Source organism: Perca flavescens, chromosome 5, assembly GCF_004354835.1.
Source record: "Perca flavescens isolate YP-PL-M2 chromosome 5, PFLA_1.0, whole genome shotgun sequence".
In the NCBI taxonomy this organism is placed as follows: Eukaryota; Metazoa; Chordata; class Actinopteri; order Perciformes; family Percidae; genus Perca; species Perca flavescens.
In genome coordinates this window covers 3192983-3218498 of record NC_041335.1, presented here as the reverse complement: position 1 = coordinate 3218498, position 25516 = coordinate 3192983, and the positions used below count along the sequence as shown (strand labels likewise).

At 40.6% G+C, this 25516-nt stretch overlaps 2 protein-coding genes across 8 annotated transcripts in view; both read right to left on the bottom strand.

The window, feature by feature from the left end:
* The window catches only part of txnrd2.2 (thioredoxin reductase 2, tandem duplicate 2), a 31308-nt gene extending 20228 nt beyond the window's left edge, over positions 1-11080 (bottom strand). For both annotated transcript variants that reach the window (XM_028577305.1, XM_028577306.1), the window contains exons 1-8: positions 10968-11080; positions 7805-7870; positions 7646-7702; positions 7400-7544; positions 5915-5989; positions 4289-4367; positions 3721-3783; positions 3369-3439 (exon numbers count right to left, since the gene is read on the bottom strand). In XM_028577305.1, the coding sequence (XP_028433106.1) occupies positions 3369-3439; positions 3721-3783; positions 4289-4367; positions 5915-5989; positions 7400-7544; positions 7646-7702; positions 7805-7870; positions 10968-11043 (632 nt within the window). In that variant the 5' untranslated portion in view covers positions 11044-11080. The remainder of the gene's footprint in view (positions 1-3368; positions 3440-3720; positions 3784-4288; positions 4368-5914; positions 5990-7399; positions 7545-7645; positions 7703-7804; positions 7871-10967) is intronic.
* A 2079-nt stretch (positions 11081-13159) lies between these two features.
* Positions 13160-25516, bottom strand: part of arvcfb (ARVCF delta catenin family member b) — a 280461-nt gene continuing 268104 nt past the window's right edge. For 5 of the 6 annotated variants that reach the window (XM_028579335.1, XM_028579336.1, XM_028579334.1 and 2 more), the window contains 2 exons: positions 22559-22671; positions 13160-16274 (listed from right to left, as the gene is read on the bottom strand). In XM_028579335.1, the coding sequence (XP_028435136.1) occupies positions 22570-22671 (102 nt within the window). In that variant the 3' untranslated portion in view covers positions 13160-16274; positions 22559-22569. The remainder of the gene's footprint in view (positions 16275-22558; positions 22672-25516) is intronic. The other variant, XM_028579337.1, reaches the window with a different exon arrangement.

Here is a 25516-nt window from a genome sequence, read left to right as displayed (position 1 = left end):
CTAACATTGGAAAAAGAGCCACACAACAAACAGAACCATGAGACAATGCCTGAGATGTGGCTCCTGGCAGCAGAGTGGTAGCATGTGGTTGGGAGCTCAATACAAGACAAGGTTCCAGTGAAGCCACAGCTCCTGAGGAGGAGGTTTGCTGTTGACTATCTGTGGCAGCCTGTTTACCTTGAGCAGTTCTTCAGAAGCCCCGACACTGATAAACACTAGATTTGGATACTCCTGTGTGCATCTGTCTGGAATGTGGGCGCATTTGTTGCAAAGGCTTGGTGTGAGTTCAACTTAGATACTTTCATCTAATGTTGCTTAGACATTTTTAATGTATGTGTAAATATACATATTTAAGGGCATTTTTAGGCCATTATTCGACAGGACAGCTGAAGACATGAAAGGGGAGAGAGAGAGGAGTTGAACCCGGGCCCGCTGCGTTGAGGAGTAAACCTCTACATATGGGCACCCGCTCTACCAACTGAGCTATCCGGGCGCCCCACTGTTTTGCCAAATCTTCATGGACTGAGGGAGAACGCCACACTGATGATGCCTTAAACCAGATTTTCAACCATTAAACCTAAATACTTCTATTACATTGAGTTTGTCCATTAAAGTTAAGTTAAGGTCTTAGTTAGTGTCCTGATTTAGGATCCTGGCAGCCTGAGGGTAGAAGCTCTTCCTGAGCCTCTCAGTGCTGGCCTGGTGTATCCCGTACCTTTTTCCCTAAAGAACATACTGTATGTTTTCATGTAGAATTAATACGCTTTTTCTGTAAAGGAGTATGTTCTGTGTTTTAACAGGACATACATTGACAGTTTCATTTTTCAAACCTTATTTGTAGCACAATCTTTACTTCCACTTTTCCTCACCGTTTACTTTGGGTGTGATACTAAGTCACTGTAAACAACTGTCAGGGGAATATACTTCAGGGTTCAACAATAAGGGTTGACCGACGGCCCGGGGCAACTTAAACACCACTTTGGGCGAGTAAATGTAACAACCTACTTGCCTGTTCGGGCATCATTGTATCATAATAACGGCTTGATCAATTTGACTGTGCCGTTGGCCAATCAAGAACTGAGTTGGCGGTTGATGCTTTTGACAAAAAATTTAAAAAAAAGAAGAAATGTATGTATTTTTGTACTTTTTTTTTTTTCTTTTCAAAACAAAAAAAAAATCAAGTTTGACATTTTTACTGCTGCTTTTTTTTCCGATGTTTTTCCTCTGATTTTTTTTATAGGGGCCAGTTCAAATTGACTTCGGGCAAATAATAGCAAATATACTTGCCGGACAAGTAAAAAAAACCTTAGCGTTGAACCCTGTACTTATATTTCTACATTTCACACCTGGATTTCTAAGTATTTTGATGCATTTATCTGCCAGTTGGGAGAAGGGTATACAGTATGTGTGTGGAAGGGCTGCTATGTAGCTTGTAATACTGGAGTGTATTTTTGAGACTGCGTTGGATGGCGTGGGACATGTAGTTATTCTGTTATGTTGTGTTTCTCTACAATAGCTGGGAAGTGATGCTGCAGCCATCTGTGGTGCTTTGCAATAAAGTGCTGAAAGATATTGCCGGGGAAGTGTGCTCCTTGTTTATTATACAACACAACGTAGCGTTAGACCCGCAACACAGACCCTCGTTCTGCTCCAACTCATTCAAGTGCCGGCCTATCCCGAGACCAGTATCACAGTGCAGGTGGCACATGCTCGCTGCTTTCTCCTGATAGCACGATGATGGCAGCCAGCTCTGGGCTTCGGCCCCCGGGGGCAAATCTGTCACTCAGGTGTGTACTGTATGCGCTCCAAGACCCATTAGACACCCATCACTCGCCTGGACCCCACTCACACACCAGCCCTGCCGGCAGTAACAGCCTCTCGGACCTCACCTGCAGAGCTGACAGCTCGGTATCACAACAACATCTCCGGCTAGAGTGTTTGGTTTAGTACCCTTACAGAGGAAGCTAAAGCTAATGCTAACTAACCCTTACAGCCTGCGGGGAGGTAGAGGACTCCACTAAACCATCACCCTCTTACATCAAAGGGCTTCCTGAGCTCAAGTGGTTACCCTGATTCTGCTTCATATACAAAGGTGTTTTGTTGAATGGCTGAATGCTACAGTGGTAATTGTTTAAGGACGGCTACACCGCACTCGTGTAAATTTGTTGACTATAAATGATTTTGTATTGCCAATAAGTGGTCAAAAAGTTGAATAGCAGACATATTACTTAACATATACTACATTGGAATACCACACATTTTAGAATTTAAATAATAGAAGGAACTGATGGTCCTTAAAAAATAGAAAACATTTCATGAAGTGCTGCTTACCCATTGTTTAAAACACAAGCACTATTCATCAGTCAAAATCTGCATTTCATTTAAAATATAATTAAAAACAATCAAAAACTGCCCAGGTGCAGACAGCCAAGATACATATGAAACTTGAATATGGAAATAATTGTTTCCGCTCATCTGTCACCGTGAAGCAAACAACAACCAAAACCACAGGTACACCACAACCACCAGTCACCGTCTGCACGTTGTGCCAAAAGGAAACGTCAGGGAAAGACCAATTAACCAGGTGATGACAGGTGCTAAATGGCTGGATTAAAGAGCTTGTTCTGTAAAGGTCAGGATGCACACCGCTAATCTGAATCATGAGGCGAAGACAGGCTGACAGGAAGGGAGAAAAACAAACTCCATGTCACTGATGAATGATTACAGTGCGTGACAGTGGGACGTGTGGTGTCAGCGAGTGAGTTAAAGCAAGGCATTAATACTGCAGAGGTTAGAGGGTCTGCTTCCCTGGTAGCTCATTGTATAGAGAACGACGCCAACAAGCCTACACATACTAAATGCGTGCAATCATGGGTGATATTATTTAAGCTACTGAAGCAGTAGCAAAATATCCCCATTGACGTTCACACTTTTTTTAATATTGACAGTTTTCTTTCTTTTTTTTTATTTTTGTTTTTGTTTTGTTTTTAGATGGGACAGCTGAAGACAGGAAATGGGGGAGAGAAAGGGGGGTGACATGCAGCAAAACGCCGCCGGTTGGAATCAAACCCAGGCCGCGGCTGTAAGGACTGAGTCTTACTACATGGGGTGCACGCTCAACTAGGTGAGCTACCACGACGCCCCAAAATGGACAGTTTTGATTCAAAAAAAATAAATAAAAAGTTAGTAGGAATTTTTAAGTTTGAGTATTGTGGAATAACTGAAGCTTTATGTAGACTATCATCCCAGCTTATAATCAGATGTGAATGGCACTGACTGGGTAATATCCGCTTAATAATACAATGTAATGTGTGTGTGTGTGTGTGTGTGTGTGTGCGCATGTGTAGGTAGGTGGAAGGTGTCCTCACGTTTTCCCGGGCGACTTTTTCAGCCAGAAGATGTCGTCACTGGTGATGCCGTGCTCCACTGCTCCCGGGATCTGTAACCAGAGTTAAAGCTGTGAGCAGAACTACCCACCTTATTAACCAAATATCAACACATATATGTCAATGTTAAAACACAACCAAGTTTGTTTCTCTAAACCTGCCATCTTTAGGGTGTCATAGTGTAATGCTTACAAAGCACATTCTACATTACTGCAGCGGTTTTGGGCTCCTCTTCCTCATTTGTTTCGTCTTATGTAGTAACCAATCAACCAGACAACACATGCTGGCCGAGAAAGAGAGAAACATGACGGGGGGAATGATGACAGCAACTTACATTTGTTGGGTAATTGGGTCGTCCACCTGTGGCGATCACAATGTTCTTAGCAGTCAGGATCCTCTGCACGACAGAGGAGGGAAATGTCAAGTAATAGCTTTTGTTCACATCCCTTGAAAAACAAGGAAATGTCAAATGAAAGCAAGTGGTCTCCACAGTATTCTGCATTCAGGTGATGACGGAAACTCTTTAATAAAACGGAACAAGTAACAGCACTCTTAGAAGGTATGGAGAGGCTGAATTTAAATCTTGCACTTCAATTTAATAATTTGATACGAAGCAGAAAAAAAAAATACTGATTTAAATACTGATTTCACAATGTACTAATTTGTATTGAGAACATTATGAATATGTACATAAGGGAACAATATGCAAACATACAGTAGGAAGCAATAACATTGCAATTTTTATATATATATTTAATCAAGCATACCAAAACAAATATATTAAACATGTTTACAAAGTAATTCATACATTTTTTTTATTGTAGTCTCAATAATTGAATTTGAATTTCAATTATTTTTGAAATTTTTGGGGGTGTATAGATAAAAACAGATGAGCAGCCCACCTCTTTCCCTGCTTTCGAGAGTCCTTTAACAGTGTGTTTATCCACCAGACTCCCTTTGACGTTCAGATACTTCACCTTCCTGCCAAACAGAGAGTAAACAGCTGGTAGCTCCTGGTGGTGTATTCACCTGCAGATCTTGTGGATTTACTCAACAACATTTCATCCTTTTTTTCTTGCAACTCTTGCAAAGTGAACTCCAAAGACACCAACCAAATCGCGATTTAGCTGCACAGAGAACTTGGAGGCTGGGCCAGACTGCAGAGTACAACCAGATGTGTTGCAGGGAATGCAAGTAGATATTCAGCTACATGGATCAGTGTCATACACACTGAGCAGCACGGCTCAAGAGTGGCCAAGCAGGTTATGCTGCAGGGCTTTTAGAAGTTTCTAAGGACATAAAAACTTGACTGGAATCGATTGTTGGAAGATACATTTAATATTCATCCCATTGAATTTCAATACACTTCATTTAATATAAAGAGTGCATTTCGGTTTTCAATTCAAATTAATTTGTTTGAAAACACCCCCTTTCACTTCATTTGTTAGTACGATTATGACAAGTTCTAATTTGTACAATGCAAAGATACTCTTGGTCACACAAATCTCTTTACACACTATTGCTATATTAAATATTCATGTACTAACTGTTAGGTACTAACAACAATGGTACTTTTTTTTTTCCTTGCAGGAAAATCTAACTTATTTATCAAAAATCTGACAGGCACACATGTACTGAGAGGTTTATGCCTCGACGCAGAGGTCCAGGGTTCGAATTTGACCTGTGACGATTTCCTGCATGTCTTCCCCCGTCTCTCACCTAGCTGTCCTGTCAAAAATTAAAGGCGGAAAAGCCCAAAAAAATTATTATAATAATTGTGCTCATGTATTATTTGTAATGAATACACTTGTGTGAAATGACTGCTTTGCACTGTGGTGAACAACGCCTCTGATTGTTAATTAAAAGGGAATGGAATCATATTAGAAGCATAACTAATATGCTCAGTCCGAGCTAATTATCTCACATTTGAGGTGAAGCTTGGGCTCATTCAGACACAGGTTAACAGGTTAACACCTGTTTGCCCTCCGGCCAGCCACTCAATCAACACGTGCTGGCCGACAATCCTGTCAATCCTTCCTTGTGTGGCAACAGAAATGTTCAGCCTTTAGGAATATTTCATTTCAGTTAAAGAACACATAAACATTCCATGTACTAATTCTGTTTACATGACAGTTTATCATAAAAACAATGAAGGAAGCATTGCTATAGAGAAGGAGAAAGTGTGACATGAGTGGGTGAGACATGGATAACAAATCACATCTATTGTACATAGCACCAGGGATTGATTTGAGAAGCCAGGTAGATACCCTAGACTAAATTTCAGAATTGTATGATTTAAGTTGGTATTTTGCGAATATATACCTTTAATAACTGTAAAAAGAAATATACATATTGTTGAAACATTACAACAATTTCTATTCTTGGCAGGATGTAAACATTTAGACTATTATGAGGCACAAAAAAAAACTAACCACTAAAACTCTGCCTACAATATTGCATAAATGTTTAAAAGAAACCTCATTGTTGAAATAAGTCTGAATAAAGGGAGCAGAGTTGGTGTCACTTACTTATCCTGGAGCTGAACTCTGTGCCCCCAGTTCAGGGACCTGACGTGGTTTTGAATAGCCTCTGCCATGGTGGCCCTGGAAAACCCACAAGAGGTCGTTAGAAACTAACCTGACCAGACTGACAACATACAGAGGGACCTCTGTGTTCACCAGTAGTTACTTTGGGAATCAAAATGGAAATATTGCACTAGGGATGTAACGATTACCGGTGTAATGGTAAACCACGGTAAAAATGTGTATGAAAACAATTACTGTTTGCACTGCGTAGCTTCCAACATGCGTTTCTTGAAGTTGGAATCAAGGCGGAAGGAGGAGATGACCGCGCTCAGGACATGTATCAGCCCTCTAAGAGGACTAAGTCTGAAGCATGGGCATATTTTGGTTATTATAAGAATACTGAAGGAAAGTTGATTGAACATAGTCATCCTGTCTGCAGAAAGTGCAGAAAAAAAAGTTGCTGCTAAAGGCGGCAATACGTCAAATCTCCTGACTATCATATTGACATATTAAACGCACTTTAAAAAAATACCGCGATAATTTTGGTCACTATAACCATGAGGTTCAATTTTCATACAGTTACATCCCTATATTGCACACACCATATATTCAAATTCTAATTTAAAGACGCATTTTTCACATTACTCACAGTTCTGTATTTGGCCTTGGTAATTTTTTTATGGTTGATTTTCTATGTACATTTTTTAAGGTTTAATATTCCCCTCTGAATTGTGTTTTTGTTTTTTTAAATACCTCATCCAAAAGGTAATATATGCTGTGACCAAAAACAGAGTAAAATACCATCTTTGTACATTTGAAATAGCATCAATCTGATTGCCATTAAATAGCTCATTTTTCAACCTCAAGTAGCATCTTTGTCCTACTGCAAGTACATCACTAGATGGTGCTGTTTAGCTACTCATAAACATGACATCCCTTAAAGTGCTCATAGTATGCTCATCTTAAGGTCCATAATTGTATTTAGAGGTTGTACCAGAATAGGTTTATGTGGTTAAATTTTCAGAACACACCATATTTTTGTTGTACTGCACATTGCTGCAGCTCCTCTTTTCACCCTGTGTGTTGTGCTCTATGTTTTAGCTACAGAGTGAGACATCTCAATTCTGTTCCATCTTTGTTGGGAGTCTCACATGCGCAGTAAGCACTGCTAGCCAGTCAGAAGCAGAGTATGAGGGCGTGCCATGCTAGCAGCTAGGCGAGCATTATAACGTGTGTTCCAAAGTGACCACGTTTGTCTCTAAAGTGAAGGCTGGACTACAATAGAGCTGTTTGGAGCAGTTTGTGAACAGTGTTTTCTGTTGGAGATGGTAAGTCCCTTGGGGGGGGGAGGACTTTGGGCCTTTTCACTTTGTAAACCTATAACGTGCACAAAAAAGATATATAACACAAAAAAGGGAAAAAGCCAAAAAACATAATATGAGCACTTTAAGGTGATGAATAAACTTAAGAGAAAAAGTATTGACCTACCAGTCATGACAGATTGGCCCTGAGATCTGCCAGCCATACTTCTTAGCATCTTTGACTGCAGTACCAAGTAGAGCGGCCTGGTGCATGAGCTTCTTAGGGATGCAGCCAACATTAACACATGTACCACCAAGACCCCACTTGGTACCTGTTTGGAAAAGCATTTTAACAATGTTGTCTTTAAATCTTCAAATAACAAATTGTAATCAACTTGCACAACAGACTCAGAAATAAAAAAAGTATTTTTACCTTTAACAGATGGCTCCACATAATCTAAAACAGCAACTCTCTGTCCCAACTGTGCCGCTGTAAATATGGATAGATTGTCAGTGTATTATTAGATTATTAGAAATTACAGTGAAAGGCATAGATGCCCAAATATTAAGGAATAACTCCGAAAGATCTCACCTTCTTTGGAACAGGCAAGGCCTCCTGAGCCACCACCAATAACCACCAGGTCATAGTCATACTTCCCTGTATGAGCATATTGGATGATGATCAATAGTTGACACAGTACAACTGATGGAACGTTATGAACCTATTACTGTTGCATTTACCTCCCCTTAGGGGTTGCCTAACGCCACCTTCAGACTGGCACTTGAAATCAGCTCCATAATACACAATGCGCCCCCCAGTGGACGCCGTACTACGCCGTTGAAAGCATCGGAAGTGAGTAGAACCAAAATGGCGGAGAGACTAGAACGACTCATTCAATTCTCTCTGACATCTGACCTGAGGACTATAGAGATATAAACAGAAAGGCTGCTGCGTGGAGAAAAGTCGCCCAAGATGTTGATATGTCAGGTCGGTTAAATGGGATATAGCGGTATGATGTCAATAGTTTGATGTCTGTTGCTAACCAACTTAGCCATAGCAGGTATCCTATGCATTGTTTCTGCACGGAAGAACTTTTCTCATACTCCAAAATGAATCGATTACATGACAACATATAGTTATGAAATCAGTATTTATTTTATTCAAAGTTAAGAATTCTGATTTGTTTATCAGTACCACAGCAACGCTAACTTCCGCTCGGATTGTCGGATAGGAACCGTCGCCCGTTGCCCGTCGTACGAGATCAACTTTTTAAACGCATCCGGATGACCAACGGACACAAGTGTTTTCATACCGCACATGTTCGGACCCATTCGCACGCGGTCTGCGAATCTCCACAGGAAATGAATGTCTTCCAGTCGTTTCGCAGCCATATCTACTGTGCCAACGTGAAGGCGCCCTAAATATCAGCCAGGCCGATTATCGGGGCCGATATTTGGCAATAAGCAGATTATCTGTATCGCCGTTTTATTTTACCAATAACCAATCAAGTTTATTAATTAAAAAGTGACACCGTTTGACTGTGTATTATGTTTAAAGTTTCAGTTTTATTAATAATTGCTTAAAGCATTTAAATAAACTTTGAACTGTGAATTTTGACTAAAAGATTTTCATTTTTACTGTAAATGCATATCGGTTCCAAATCGGTTAACAGTATCGGTCGACCCCTACCTAACATAGTGTTTTTTCACGCCATATATCAACCTATCTTCTTCGGGGAGGTGGGCATGCACACACTAATCGGGCTATTTCAATGCCAAGTAATTGCACAGTCTTTCCATTTAAGAAAGCCATGAAAACTTTTGATAAAAAGGCATTGCCATTTCACCATCGCGATATCTTAAGAGAGTATGCTTGTTAGAGCCCAATGAACTATGTTGGACCTATGTCAGAATTTTAACAATGGCTGGAACTTATGTCAGAAATACTATCATATGAACAAATGACCAGAATTAATAATGAAAATGAAGGATTTAAGAGGTCATGGGATCACTTTTTTGCCTATGGTATTGCTGGTATACTGTAATGATAGAGATGTACCACTGTGGTTGCTGGATTCATTCTCTTTTTTATTTTTTACTATTATTACTTATTTTGATCTCGGGTGTACACCTGTGATCAAAATAAGTAATAATAGTAATACATTATGTATGGGACTTTATACATATCACGGTACCACAACAATGCTGGCAATTCTGTCTGGATTGATTGACATTCAATAGTAAAAACATGAATTACTAACTTGAAATACAAAAAAAGTATGCTTGTTAGGTATATAAAGGGTTACATAATCTTTGTTTTGTCAATGTATATCTCATCATTATGTGTACCTTTTAATGTATAGTGAATGAGTGCTGTATGACTGCTGGCTGTCTCTATGTTAGTCCCATGCCACCTGCCTAGGGACTGCAGATGAAAAGTATTTTTTTTTTTATTCAATAATGTTCATAATTGTAAATACAATAATGTTCATAAATATGTATGGTCCCTATCAAATAAACCAACAAAATAAAATTGGCAAGAAAAGGACCAAAGCGTTGTGACAGGTGACAGGTCTGTTTCTCCCGGTTTGGGAAGAGCTTCGGGAGTAGAACTAGTAGAAGTAGAACTACTACACTACTCTACTTAAGTACTAAAAGGCTGTATCTGTACTCTACTGGAGTATTATTATTTTTTTTTTTACTTGAGTACATATTTTCGATGAGTTTAATACTTTTACTCCAATACATTTTGTATGTGCTGCATCGTTACTCGTTACTGTTGTGAATTCCTCACCCTATGAAGAATGGGTAGGTTACAGCGTGTGTAGTTACGGCTACGTTAGTTACGTAAGAAATCAGAGATCGCGTCGTGTTTCTTTTCATTACGGCGATCGCCTGTTCAGAAGTCAGAGACGATGTAAGTTTGTAATCTTTATATTTAGTTATTGTTGCAGCAGATTAATCTATTCCTGAGTTGTTTACTGAATGTTAACCGTTTGACCCTGTGATGTGAAGCTGCTAGTTTATCTGGATTTTGCTCACACATTTTATTTCAGTATTTGTTAATAAGTGATTAATAACCCACTGTTGTATCAGATAATAGTAGTTATAACAGCTGTGACATTAATGTACCTTTTTGGGTTTATTTCGGAAACTTCCTTCATATCCAGCAATGTACAGCTTGTGACTGCCTTAATACCAAGTAAAAAGTTGAACTCCAACAATATGATATTCAAAATGTGACTGCTTTCTTTAATAACTACATAACATAACACAATACTTGTACTTTTACTTTTAGTACTTGAGTAGTAGCCTACATTTTAAAAATAAACTACTTACAATACTTAAGTACAAAAAATGGTGAATACTTTAGTACTTCCACTTAAGTGTTGTGCTTAAAGAGTACTTCAACTTCTACTCAAGTCACTTTTTTGAAAGAGCACTTGTACTTTTACTCAAGTCTGGGTCTCTAGTACTTTATACACCTCTGCTCCGCAGCCATATTACTGGTTATTATTATGGCCATTAAAATAAGCAGCCGGGAAATGCGTTTTTCACGGCGTATTAGAACGGAGACGGTGAAGGTGATTACCGGACTAAACGGAACCAGCAGACCCACAAGCTACTGGACACCGGAGCTCCATCAGCGCTGCTGGTCAGTACCGTCGCTTTATGACGGAAACACCTCCAACTATCAACCTCAGCCCGTTCCGTTCTCCGTTTCTTCACACAATAATTCACCAACATAATCTTACCTGTCAAGTTTCTTGTCAAAACACGAAGACAATTAGTCCTTTTCCACCGGTGTCTGCCCCTACAGAAGGCAGCCATGTTGTTATTGTGAAAGGACCCAAGCCGGGTATGGGCTGGCTCGAGAATTGCCTGAAAAGAAATAGGTCGCACACAGTCGAGTCAAAATTAAGCGTTTTCAATAGCCTATTCAATAAAATGTTTAATATTGTTCATATTACATGACAAATTAAAATCTCAATAAATGAAATGAAATAATCCTGAGGTTTAATGCAAATTATTTATATAGGCTACATATTCTGGATGTTGAACATAGGTTAGCCTACATGAAAATGGTCACTTTTGTTAGACAACTTTTTTTTCTCAATATAGTAGGCTACATGTAAATTAATATGAAGCAAGTGTATAAACATAGGCTAATATGTTTGATGCGTGTCAATCACTGCTCATGCACACGCATTCATTCTCCCATGTGGGTGGAGGTGCTTAGGAGACCGTTTTGGGCTTTAGCAGAAAGGGGGAAAGGACTGAGAAGTTGTCGATGTTCAAACTTTTTGGCTAAGTCCTGGATCTTCCCAATCCTACCTACAGCACCTTTAATGGAACTGAGCCATCGTTAGGGTTCTTAGTTCCACCTGTGTATCTCCTGCTATGACATGTTTAATGAGATTTACATTTTTTATTTAATATTAACAATATATGAGTTATTGCAATACCACAGTGCAGAAATACTCTTATACTACTAAATACTGTTAAAAGTCCTGTAGTCAAAATTGTACTTAGGAAGAATTAGTGTCATGTGGACTTTCAAATACGGACCTTGCAGGCCCTTGTGTGAGCATTCATTGATGCAGCAGTGTGACAAAAGAACAACAGCCCTACCTCCTTAAATACCCTCCCACTAAGTAATCATTATTGAGGAAGGCCACTACAAACGTATCAATTTACATATTATTTGGCCACATTAATGTATTCATATTATACAATGTTTCCTTTATCCATAAGCCATAACACCGTGCAAATAATTGTGCAATATGCTGCTTCTAGGTAATCCATCTTACAAAAAGATATCTAACCGCCCGCCTGGGAATTTAGTGGCTTGTTCAAGGATCATTTACTGGAGCTAATGCTTTTCCAACATTGTCAACCGGTTTACTGGCACTACATCATACACCCACACTGCCTCCAGTGTGGCAGACCAAAGAAAGGACATCAAATAATTGAGGAAAATAGTTCTTAACAATATAGACTAGACTGCATTATGAGTTTTAAATAATTCTATATTGAAGACTTTAGAGCAGAGGTGTCAAGCTCAACTTCACTAAGGGCCGCACTGGAAAATGAGAACCAGAGACACGTTTGACATGCTTTTATTCAACCGAAAAAGTCAAATACCTTTGACTGTATTATTGCGTGTCTCATATAGTCTTCTTACTTACAGTTCGGTCGACATAAAGGCCTAAAAAATAGATAGAACATCATAGAGTTTAGCAAATCAGGCAACAACGATTAAATTTTTTTTGTCACAGCCTGAATATGCAAACTCTCTGGTTCTCAAAGTCGGCAAATCTGCCAAATTCTGTGTTGAGTATGGCGTAATTGCGGTTTAAAAAGTTTTCCATTTTTGTGGTTTGGATCACAACTAGACGGGCCAAAGTCCATTGTGAACCTAAATTGATATACGGGACTGATCAAATTTGCGAGGGGCCGGATTGGGCCCGAGGGCCTTCAGTGTGACACGTGCTTTAGAGGGTCCGTTCAACTGTATTTTCTCACTTACCTCCAGCGGTAAAAGCAGATAGCTTTGGATTACTTTGTACAGTTTATGAGATATGCATCTCTTAGATTTCAGCTTTCACCCTAATACAATGGAGATGAAGGTAATTCCATTTGCTCACATCATTGAAAAAATGAAATTTCAACAAGCAACCTCTTTTTATCCAGAAACTGTGTCCTCACCATTACGCTGGATAATCCAAAGTCAACACTATTCATAAGGACTATTGCCTCGGTACAATGTAAACCGTTCACTGTGAGCATCATAAACAAATTGCATTTGTGTGATTTGGGTAAACTGACCCTTTACATTTCTGGGATGGGTTGTAATGAGCAGTGTAGCCTCTAAGGGGTGGCTATCATAACTTTAATTCTTGGAAAATAATAACAGGAAATGAAATAAGACACAGAGCCGAGCAAACACCTTCTTTCCAGGCATGATTTATTGAAAACACACCAAATTTATACTCTACAAACCAGTATTTTTCCGTTATGTTTAACAAGCGTAATATTTGCCTCTGGGTATTAGTAAAATTAACATGATACATTCTGTCACTGTGGCATCGCTTCTGCTCGCTACGAAAGCATTAACAACTTTACTCCTCTAAGAAATCAAAACCCTTATTTTGAATGACTATCTTTTTAAAAGGTTATAATACAATGTAATACAAGGCAGAAACCCACCAACAGTCTATACTACTTAGGGTTTTGGGAAGGGGGGGAGAGGGTTAGGGAGGGAGTGCAGGATGAATGAATGAATGAGTGAGTTGAGTGGAGGAAAAAGGGAGGGTGACACAGGATGTGAAGGGGGAGAGGTGAACAGACAGAATGACGAGATGCCAGTTGAAAGGAAGGAATAGAGTTATATAAAACACACTTATCTTTTATCTAGCATGGAAAAGGTTAAGGCACATGATAGGTACAAACACATCTGCTACTGAGTAGTACAGTTACTTTATTTTGACGGTCTTGAATCAGTTCTATTGACACAGGTAGGCTTGTTTGATTCGATGCATGTCCGTGTCCTGCATTTCTTTTACAGCACAGTTTGCTTGGCTCTTTCATTTGTAAATGTACAACATGCTGTACACCCCCCCCCCCCCTCCCACTTTTGAATGCATGTAAATACACCTCCAGATCCTTTGGTTGTGGTACTGCCACGTGCAGTCAGGAATAGACAGTCGTATGGGTCTTTGTTGCAAGGGTTCAGTATTGTCCAATGAAATCACACACTTCTGAGGACACACAAAAGGGATTCTGGGTATTGTTATAACTTTTTTTTTTTTTAACTTCTGAAAATTAAAATTTATACAGTAAGTTTTTTTTTCGTGTAGTTTATTGATTTTTACCACAACATACATCTTTGTAAACACTGTGTAAAATATGCAAGCTTTATAAAGTCACATACGCCACAAAGAAAAAAAAAAATCGGACTTCAATGCAGGCACATGCCATTTGCCTTGATGACGCATGAGTGATACCGACTCGGACTGGATCCTCTTTCTGCCTCCCTGACGGACTGGGGCTGGAAAAAGGGAGACCGGACCCATTCTCACTGGGTTGAGTGTGCAGTCTCACCGAGCAAGAGAAAGTAGTAATAGGATTCTGTATCTCTTATCTGCTTTTCTTTATCTCAACTGCCCCCCACCCCCTAAAGCGTTGTAAAAATATATACTATATGACCAAACATGATGTTTTTTGTTTTGTACAGTGTGATGCAATTCTATTATTTTGGCCTTGTACATCCACATCCACTCGTCCTCCCTGTACTCTCTCCTTGCACATGAATGAATTAGTTACTATCCAAATGACACCACAAAAACTGGCACTTGGAAAGAATAGAATATAAACATCTGTACAGTTTTTCTTCATGCTCACTGACTGAATATTTCTCTTTAAAACGCACCCCGGAGAAGGAGGGATCAGGGTTTCGGCGGTAACTCGGGTTCTGAATGCATCGAGAAGAAGAAAAATGAAGGAACTCTTCTTATTAACACTGCCGTTTCCGGTCTATCCCGTCAAATCTCTGTCTGACCTTTGACCCCCCCACCCGTCCAGAGTGTCTGGTTTCGGAGATGCAGGGGCTGTCCCACACCGTGTAGGTACTTCATCACCTTTAGAAAGAACACTGCAGATAAACTTTTTTTTTTTTGCTGTGACAAATACAAAATATAAATAGGTGATCGCCGCGTAACTCGACAACGTCTGACACACATTTAAGTTACGTGGTTATTTCGTGTTTACAAACGTGGTGATCCTTTATCAAATGAAATGTGCTTTCCAAACAATGTGATATTAATATACAACTAAGTCGGTCATTTTTATGTATGTTTTTCTACTTCATTTTACCATTTTTATTTTCCTTTTTGACCCCAATATACATTTATATATCCCCCCCCACCCCAAAAAAAAATGCTTTTAGATCTATCCTTTCAACAAGAGAACAATCTTACTCCTCTCTTTAAAAAATCAAACATCATTTATAAACAAAATGCCGTAAATCCTCTTTAATACACATCACTGACGAAGAGCAACCAGCCAGGAAACACACCAAACTGTCGCTACACAACCTGAGTGGTTACCCTAGTAACCACAGCTCCGTGAGTGAGGGTCAACACGATGACCACGATGCTTTTGCGATGCAGCGTGAAAACAAACGGTTACTTGGTCCGATGTACACACTATGTCACTTTCCCTTCTCCAGACCTCAACGTGCAGACCCCTCACTTTAGTCTCAATTCCTTGTTCACCACTTTTGATTTCAAAGCATCTCAGTGCATTTTTTTTCTCTCTCTCGAAATAAAACACAGTGAACCAAATATAAGTCTATGAGAGCAGACTGCTGAGTGTCCATGTTTATCCACTATGCTATAGCTCCTCCTGGGCTCGCTTTCTCTCTCTCTCTCTCTCTCTTTTTACTTTCTTGTGTCCATCCCACCAATCTGAAAACAAACGTTCCGTGACCCTCTTAACACACCGGTCCATACCTGTTTCACATCAAAATACCAAAGCTTGACAACAAACTGTAAGTCAAGTTCTCTAAAAAAAACAAAAAACACAAAGTTCAGGCATGGACTTCTTCCAGATGTGAAAACGGAAATGAAAAACATTCATTTTGCATCTCTTTTCCCACAGCTTTCCTTCCAACAGGTTCCTTTCTTCTATTACCTTCCTTCCCCTCGCATCTGATCGCCCTCCATACGTCCTCCATTCCTTCACCAGCACCGGCCTCTGTCTGCTTCTTGTAACCGGTAGAGCTCAACAAGAGTCAACACTGTAAAAATTCACATGATGTCCAGTGGGAATGTAGTTATGAAAAAGTAGCAGGAGTAGTTTTTTTTTTCTTCTTTTTTTTCTTCTTCTGAAAAGCATGAGAATGTTGGCTGCTGCTGGGTAGTTGCTGCCGTGATCAGTATTTTTATTTATTTTTAAATCCTCTTTTCTGTACAAAGTCCAACTCCAAAGATGAGCTCCGTGTGAAATGGCAGTGGTGATATGAGAGGTTGTCCTCTAGCTGGGATGGCGTTACTTTAAGCCTGGAGCGTGTGGACAAAAGAGACAAATATTAGAGAAAAAAAACACCCATGCTGTTTGAAATGACAATGAAGGAAGAGTTTCAGTCCAAAACGATACACTGTAAAAACCAGTGGTGGAAGAAGTATTCAGATCCTTTACTTAAGTAGAAGTAAAAGTCCTGCATTGAAAAGGTAAGTATCATCAGGAAAATGTACTCGCGTTTTAAAAACTAGAAACGGAAAAAGCATTGAAAGCATAACCCCTCCCTCCCCCCACCCCTCCTCCCCCACCAAAAAGCATCAAAAAGAGCATTAAAAGCAAAATTTCATTAAAAGACCAAAACCAACATTAAGTTAGTCTGTCTCTCAAGACTTCCCTAGCCTGACTGTGGCACTCAGCTCCAGGCTCCATTCATTCCTACTGAAGATGGAACTCTGTAAGGCCGGCTTCACACCGCCTGCGTGGCGTGAGCGTGGCGTTTCTGTTGCGTGGCGTTTTCTATGTCTTTGTACACCAGAAACGTGTCTGACGCGGCGCTGCTGCCGGTTGTCTGTACACATGTACAGTATCTCACAAAAGTGAGTACACCCCTCACATTTTAGTAAATATTTCATTATATCTTTTAATGGGACAACACTGAAGAAATGACACTTTGCTACAATGTAAAGTATTAAGTTTGTATAACAGTGTAAATGTACTGTCCCCTCAAAATAACTCAACATACAGCCATTAATGTCTAAACCGCTGGCAACTAAAGTCAGTCCACCCCTATGGTAAATTCCCATAGAGGCAGTCAGATGTTTATTTTTAAAGGCCAGTTATTTCATGGATCCAGGATACTATGCATCCTGATAAAGTTCCCTTGGCCTTTGGAATTAAAATAGCCCCCCCACATCATCACATACCCTTCACCATACCTAGAGATTGGAATGGTTTTATTTCAGTTAGCCTAATAGCTGGTTTGATTTTCATTATGAGATGATTTTATGGAAAGTACCCCAAGATAATTATTTATTATTTTCAAAAATTACATTCATATCTGCATTTATGTCAAAACCTCGAGACTTTCAAACATCAACATGTCATTTATTAAATGTATTTGTGTCAAAATGACATATAAACATCTTTTTGTGTTTTATTTTGCCTGGAAACGCTTCCAACACGCTTGCATGTCGCGTGAAAAATAGGCGTCGGTTCTATTTCTAGCATGCACGCGAGACATGCGTGTCACGCAGGCAGTGTGCACGCTCTAACCTGTTAACATGGGAGCCCAAATAAAAACGGACACGCCACGCTGCTGACACGCTCACACGTGAAGCTGGCCTAAAGCTGAACTAATTAATATTTCATATTAACAATGACAAAATTGACTGTGTTTAATGTGATAGGGGTGGCTTGTAGTGACCCGACCCTGCAGTCCCCTCCAGGAGCATTTTAGCATCGACAACATCAGAGTTTGGGTTTTTCTGGCCTGCAACTTTAGCGTCTTGCCTCAGTCTTACGGTTTTCAGCCAGCAGCTGTTTTATGTAAACCCACTCTACGCTACCTACACAGCACTAAACAGCAAACAGAGAATTAGACTTAGGGACTAGCTGGTGAACATAGAGGAGCATTTAGCAGCTGAAGAGACATAATCCTCCCAAGGTTTTAGTGGATATCAAACTGGAGCTAATAGGAGACTAGACCTTGGATTCACATTGGCCAGGTGGCCAGAAACTGAAGAAACAAGACACTTCAAATGAAGTTTCATGTTGCTCTGTGTCTGCTGGATGCGCAAATGGCAAAGGCAACTGCTGGCTAATATTTTCACCACGGCAACTTTCTAAAGCTGTGAACGTTTCTAAATGTGATGTTCTACCTTAGGCGATATACCATCATGTCATGTGTTGGTTTTACAGCTTGTTGTGCTGCCCCAAAAAAATTATTCACTCTGCTTTAAAGACAACTTAACCACAAGAACAGCTACTGAGGGTGCTGCAGCACCTCCACTAGCAGGTGGCTGACGTAGGCCATGGATGTATAATAAAGAACTGGATACAGCGTTCAAGGCGGAGGCCCGTTCATTCAGGAGCCATCATGGAGCCAAAATCGCGTTTAAAATGACCCAGATGATCGACACTGCTTCTGCACTATGGGGCCAATAGAGCAGGCGTATTAGAGACCGCCGAGGCGCCTGCTTCCGGTTTAGCGCTCCTCTAACTTGAATGGGGATTCCATTTATTCATCAAACGACTCTTTTAGACTTTCCAGATGTTATCGGACAAAATGGATCAAACTCTGACTGAGAAACAAGTTATTTCATGGGGGTTGTAACGCTCCCTTTCACCATGTAAGGCCTATAGGAAACATATTCTTTCTTTCTTTTTGTTCAGAGGGCATAACATGACGGGCCAGGAGTTGTAATTCCACTGTTTGGCCAATATGTTTAATTTGCTTCAATGCCTGCCTTACTTCCTGTGGGCCTGAGGTAGCTATACTTGGTATTTGCATTGATGATTATATGTGTTTGTGTGTGTGTATGTGTGTAATAGCAAACCTCTTTACATCCCCATCATCCACAACATCTCAAATGTTACTCAAACATAAACAGTGTATTTGTTGGGTTCTATTTTCAGCTGTGGATTAACACACATTATGCGTGACCTCTATGGAACAGAGAAATAAGATATGTCAGGCTTTGGCATCACAGACAATACTTATTACTAGGATCAATTCATTGTTGGTTTTGGTCTTTTTGTGGGATTTGTTGACAATAATAATAATAATAAAAAAACATATGACCGACCTTTTTAACATTTCATATTAAAATAAATTCTTTTTAGAGCAGGAACCCCATTTTGTCATTAATGGATGTGAATTTAGAGTGAAACTCTCCAGTTGTGCTTTCGTGACAGACTGCAAGACAATCAGTTGGCATTACCACAGTACTTGACAAATTACATCACTGTCAACAAAGGCTTCAAACATGTCAGACCAGATGGCAAATGGAGGCAAGAGACAGCAAAACAGATGCTTAATGTGCTGGATGAAATCCTGCATGTGCTCAACCAAGTGAAAATGACTTACCTGATGGTTCATTCTTAAGATTGTGTTTATATCGTAATAAAATTACAATGATTACCACAAATCATACCACTGTATCTCTAAAGAGGTGCTGTTATGTATTTGCTATGATAATGCAATGGATGGAGGTGATGGCCACTGACAAAGAGGACTGAGATAAGGAGATGAGGATGAGGAAGACAGTGAAACGAGGCGCCTGGCACAGGAGAGGAGCACAGCGGTGAGGGGGAGAGAAATGCTGCTGACAGAGAAATGACGACTACTGAAGACCACCCAGATCAGACTGCAGCTTTGCAAAAGTCATTTAGTGAGACATTAAATAGCAGATCAGTTTGGGACGCTTGCACCGTGAATATAACATGTACAGGTCTAACGGAATTACTAATTTCACCAAGGCAAGTGTACTTATCGCGGCTGTAAAACCTTTTCTGGTTCTGATCATTTAGATCTTCTAACCTTGTGACTCGTGTAACACATTGTTGCCTTAAGGTGGATTTCTGGTTGTACGGAGGCTGTACGCCGTAGCCTACGTAAGTGGCCTACACCGTTGTGAGGATTTAGACTTGTGCGCTGGTGTGTCCGTGTCGTTCTAGCGTATCTGCTGATTAATGCTTCTGCGTTGAATCGACGGCGTACCCCGCAGACCCCTCTGTGTCGCCGTGAACCCCCCTGCGAGCCCTCCGCCGTAGCTTGACGTGCACCTCCAGAAATGTGTAACTTTATGTTGAGGCGACGCAGACCGCAAGGACTGTGATTGGTCAACTGGTCTGGTTTCAAGCAGCCTACTGTGGGGAGTAGCAACATGCTAGTTCACTGACATCAGCTCTGCTAATAAACTCAGACATATTTTGGTTACAGTGATGTGGTTATCTGTTTGTAAAGTGTCTATATGTCAGTAACGTTTTGAAATTAGCACTTTGCCAGCAAGCAGTACTTTGTGGGCAGTTGTGCTAAAGTTTGCTTGCTAACATAACATAAACTGTCTGGCAGACACCTCGCAAATAACATCAGACTTATTTTCTGGTTACAGTCACTACGTCAATGGATTTTACTGGGTCTAGTTCTCGATACTTTTTACCAAATCTAATCAAGAAAAGGCCAAAAAAATAAGATTAATATTTTAGCACCACGTCTATGGGGTTGGTCATTCTGAGTACCGTTTCGGTGGTGAGTGACACAGACACAGGTGACCCCCCCCCAGCATTATGGCGGTGAAATGCCCCGCGATGCAAAGCAACCCCGACGCAGAACTCCGAAAGGGTCATGACGGCGTGGAGTTGACGCAGAAGCAACAGCCTTATCTCTTTAAGAGAATAACAGAGCGGGTATGTGTGTACAGTTTGCGTGGAGAACCGGTGGTAGAGCGAGAGAGAGAGTGACAGCAATTAGCTTCGGAGTGAGTAGCGACTCTAGAGGCATTGTGGGAGAAACAAAGTGTCTCCCCTGTGCTTTCTGACCGCGGTGGGAAATCTGTAGCAGGAGAAGTTAACCCTCTCCTTGATTTCATGTTGTTTATGGAGAAGGAGAACCAGGAAATGAGCCGGGGGAAATGCAGCGCTTTCTGGGGAGCTGCAGGTCAGAATACGGCGTAGGGTCCGCATCGACACATACCTACGTACGTACCTACGGCGCAGATTCAACGCAGAACCATAAATCAGGCTTCACGGCTACGGTGCATTAAGGTGAAAAATGGAAAGAAAAAATGTCAGCTGCTCTTGGATGCAGGAGGATGTTGGAACAAAACATTATTTCGAATGGAGAAAAGGCTTTCAGTTTCAACAGAAAGCCTTGATTAGATTTTCGTGGTTTTCGCTGTAGCTCCATTTACTGAAACTGATTTAAATGTTCTGCTGAAATACATTTGATTCTCTCCACTAAAAAAAATACAGTTTTTCAAATCTCTCAACCGTATAGAGAACATGAATCTTTCTTTCTCTAACTTCCATGGAAATATGATCATCTCTTTTACATAAGAAGCCACTTAGCAACCATTTATACCATGAATGTTAACACAAAAATATTGGAGTCAACTACTTCAGAACTCAAAGTGCATGTAAACACAGTTGATGTGAGCTCACCCTTCATTACATCTCTGCCTTGGACATACTACGTGCGAGTCAGCTTCCATCATCAACTCATCAGCCTACATTAATTATTTATCTAAAGTTATCTTTGAATTGAATTATAGACAGAGAAGAGATTCTCGGTGTGTGTGTGTGTGTGTGTATATATCTTTTTCTTTCTCCCTACTGCTTTTCATTAAGGGATAACTGGGTCCCTGGAGAGGAATGATTCCCCCTCATCACTTGCCACCAATATGAGCAGAGGCTGTCAGGGGAAGCGGTGAGTGAAGCTAGGTGTACATATTCAATCAGACCAACGTTGTGTCTACTTTCTACGTGTATAACGCAGGTCTGTTTTACAGTATGCAATGACGTGTTGATCCCCGTGCTTTATTGTTATTACTGTTATTACTGTAAAGTCTTAATTTAGCTGTAGCCTGTTTTTCCCAGTGTTTAGTTTGAGTTAACATTATTTTAGACTGAATCAAGCTGTCAGCTAGCGTTTAGCCGAATTAGCTGTCAGCTAAACTAACGTTAGCTTCCCGGTGGAGGCTAGCGTGGAACAGATCGTGCAGTGTCATAAATCCTCGTAAAACAGGATTATCATCTTGCGCATGCGCATGACGGATCGTGCAGGCAGCTCAGATTGGGTGCCGACACTGACCCAAGCCAAGTTGGGAACTGAGCCTTTTTAAACTGGAACCCCACAACCTAGTTAGTTAATGCTGCGCTCTTTGGCTTTGGAAGTAACACTCAGTTAATTTGTAGGGAACTGCAGCTTACACACAACTGGTTTTAGAAAAGCAAGAAAAAAAGACACAACACTACAAGCTCTTTGAACGCTGTCACTCTTACCACAGCCCCATACCGACTGCTTCAACATGTGGAGAAATCTAAAGCTTGACGGGCCTTCTGTGCCTAGTTAGGGTAGCTATGGTTATGACTAACATCGCTGTTTTCCAATTGAACTGCAAGTGAATGCAGTAAATGGAAAGAAGAAGCCGACTGCTCTGGGTGCAGGGTGACAGCAGGTCTACGTGATAAAGGGTGAGGTTGAAAGGAACACAGGCGGAAACAGGATGAACACACAAGGAATGAAAAGGATGCTACAATCCAACCCTAATAAAAGGTGAAAGTTAGTTATTTTTGGTGTGATTTAAATTCTCTTCAGACCTACCATGCATGCATTTAGACCCAGGAGTCAACAGGCTGGGGCTTAACATCACAAGCGTCCACCAGACTGACCGCAGGCCTGTTACTCCTGATATAGTGTTTCCTATTTGTGTCATTCTGTGGCCACAGGAGGACGGGTTAAAAACAAACAAAAAAACACAGCAAAAACAAAAAAGAGGTCAATACATTTCACAAATACACTCTCACGCACTCACATACACATGCATCCAGGATCAGAGAAGCCAGCGTTAGTTCCCTGCCTTCAGGACAGCTTGGGAAGAAGTCAGAGTGATTTCAAAACATGCAAATCAAAGAGGGAGAGAGCAGTTTCAACAGCAGAGTTGCATTCAAAGCGGGCGGAACACCTCTGGGAAGTACAGAAGGCAGACTCAGAACAGAGCTTTGGAGTTATGCTAGAAGGCCTGTACACTCTGAAGACAAACACGACTGTTTGCTGTGATTATTGCTGTCTGAGGCTTCTGAGCTGCTTCAAGTTTCTGCCCTTTCGAGATGTGACGGTACAACTTCAGCTCTTACTGGTTTAGCAGTTAAACTACATACAATGTAGAGTAGGTGTCAACCAAAATAGATTTTTTAAGCCTAAGATCACTGTTGAGTACTGACACAACCAATAGCTGCAATACCGTACTCTGCTGCTACGTTAGCTGCTTTATTCTATCTTTAACCTGGATAAAATGTGCACTTGTTTTCCATTTGACTTTTTTGCTCAACACAAACAGCTCCACTGACATAATGTCAATGTAGAAAAGATAGCAGCTAACAATAAAAATCAACACTGAAAATAAAAACTGTAAGAGCAACTTAACACCAGACGAGATTCTGGTTTGTGCAGACCTCCAGTGGTTTAACTTCTTAACTCAATGCAGAGGTGTACTCCAGTCGGTGCACCTTGACATCACTGTTGGGTGGGGTTGCAGCTGCTGCAGAGCACGCTTCTGACAAGCCAAAGATCAGCCCAGAGAGGCCAGTGAAACGTTGCTTTTCTGCTTGGTGTTAAGTTCCCCTTTAAAGTAACACGCCGACTTATTGGGACTTTGTCTTATTCTCATCTCCGTGGGTCAGAGGCACCCACCATTAGCCTAGCTTAGCACAGATCCTGGAGGTAACCGGCTCCATCTAGCCTAGCTTAGCACAGATCCTGGAGGTAACCGGCTCCATCTAGCCTACTGCTCCCAATAAGTGAGAAAATAACGGCAACATTTTCCTATTTACATGTTGTGATTTGTATAGTCACAGGGTGTACAAATAACAAGGTCACATGACAGCCATCTTCTAACCGTATACATACTGGGAACTATATTCTCAGAAATGTGAAGCACTGCTACTTGGGTGGAGTGATATGCTTACAGCACCTGAGAAGCCCCTTGGTGACGAGCAGAGAGTAGCAGTGCTTCGCCTTCTGACGCGGTGGGTGCGTCAGACAGAGTTAGAGATGAGAAGGGTATGTATGGACTTATCTAACTCTGGGAGATACGGGGAATAAGACAAATTCCCAATAAGTTGCTGTGTTCCTTTAAAACAAATCACTGTGGCAGCACCTTTAACTTTAAAACGAAAAGAAATTCTGAAATGCAACCCAGAAAAATGGCTAAGTAACAGTGAGATCTATTTTCTGATTATCAGCTACCATATCACTTGATTTGACTGTTAAAACATAAACTGGAGAACTGTGGCTCATAGAGTAAACTGCCATTGTGGCAACAGTATAACTCTATTATTAGTTTACAGTGGGTGGAACATGTTGCCACATTGATGACTTTCAGGAAGGATGGGCATCCTATCTATCGATGAGCCACAACAGAAGGAAAGACACGAGACCTGAAGACCCAGCTTTGGACTTTTAAGTAAGTCTATGTAACGTTTGATAAATAGCAGTGTTCCTCTTACAAATGTAACATTTCATTTGTAAGCAATAAATCACACAGTTGCTCAATTCAGTAAACTCAGTAAAGATTTTGCTTTTACATCTTTACTTGGTCTGGTATGGCCAGTAGCTAGTCACTACTGTTAGCTAACATGAGCAAACTTGAGGTAGATGTTGCCTAGTAACTAACACTAGGTTTTACTTTCCTTACACTACATTTTAGAATTTTGCTGTTAGCCCATAATTGGACACTGTTCAGCAAAAGTTACATAGGCTCATTTTAAAAAAAGGTACTGAATATTCTGTATGAATTTAAATCAAAACGGTTACACTGCTATTTTAATAAACTATTATAAACTAGACCAAATTTCTAAGAACACATGAACAACTACTTACCAATGACAAACTAATGTGCAATTCAGATTTTTTTTTTTTAAACCACACACCAAACCCCACAGATTATGAAGTGGTCTATTAACTGCGCTCCAGACAAAGTTTCCACCCAGACTTTGCCTCGGACAGATTTGTGAGAAGTAGTTGTAACCTGCATGGAGAAGAGTCTTATGCTAAACTGGCCTTAAAGGACTCTTTGTTGCAATTATTTTACAATCCTCCAGGGGAGATCCTTTTCATCAAGCACTAAAGTAGCTAAAGTAGATCAAAAATAAAAACTACAAAAAGTGCTTGAGAGTCTTCTGACATCCTCGGAGGCCATTATCCGGTGACTCCTCTTTGAGGCTGAATGGATAGCCAATCAGCTCAACAAGAAACAAACTTTGGCAGTGTGGAAAAACGGCTGTATAATCAAAAGACGAGCACTTGATAATGTGGCGGTCTGTTCATTGCCAAGGCAAAGGGTCGCCCCCGCGAGGAGCGCTTGTTGACGGCTCTTTTAATCAGTCTCAGATTAATTACTTTACAGACGCCAAAAGCGTACACTCAATTAACTGGTGGCTCTCAGATCTGAGGCTGTCCGCGGTGCTGAGCTGCGGCGGGCGACGTTAACAGAGAGTGACAACTTCCAGCCTCTTTAAAGAACCAATAGGATTAAGAGCCTCTAATGAGGACCACCACAGA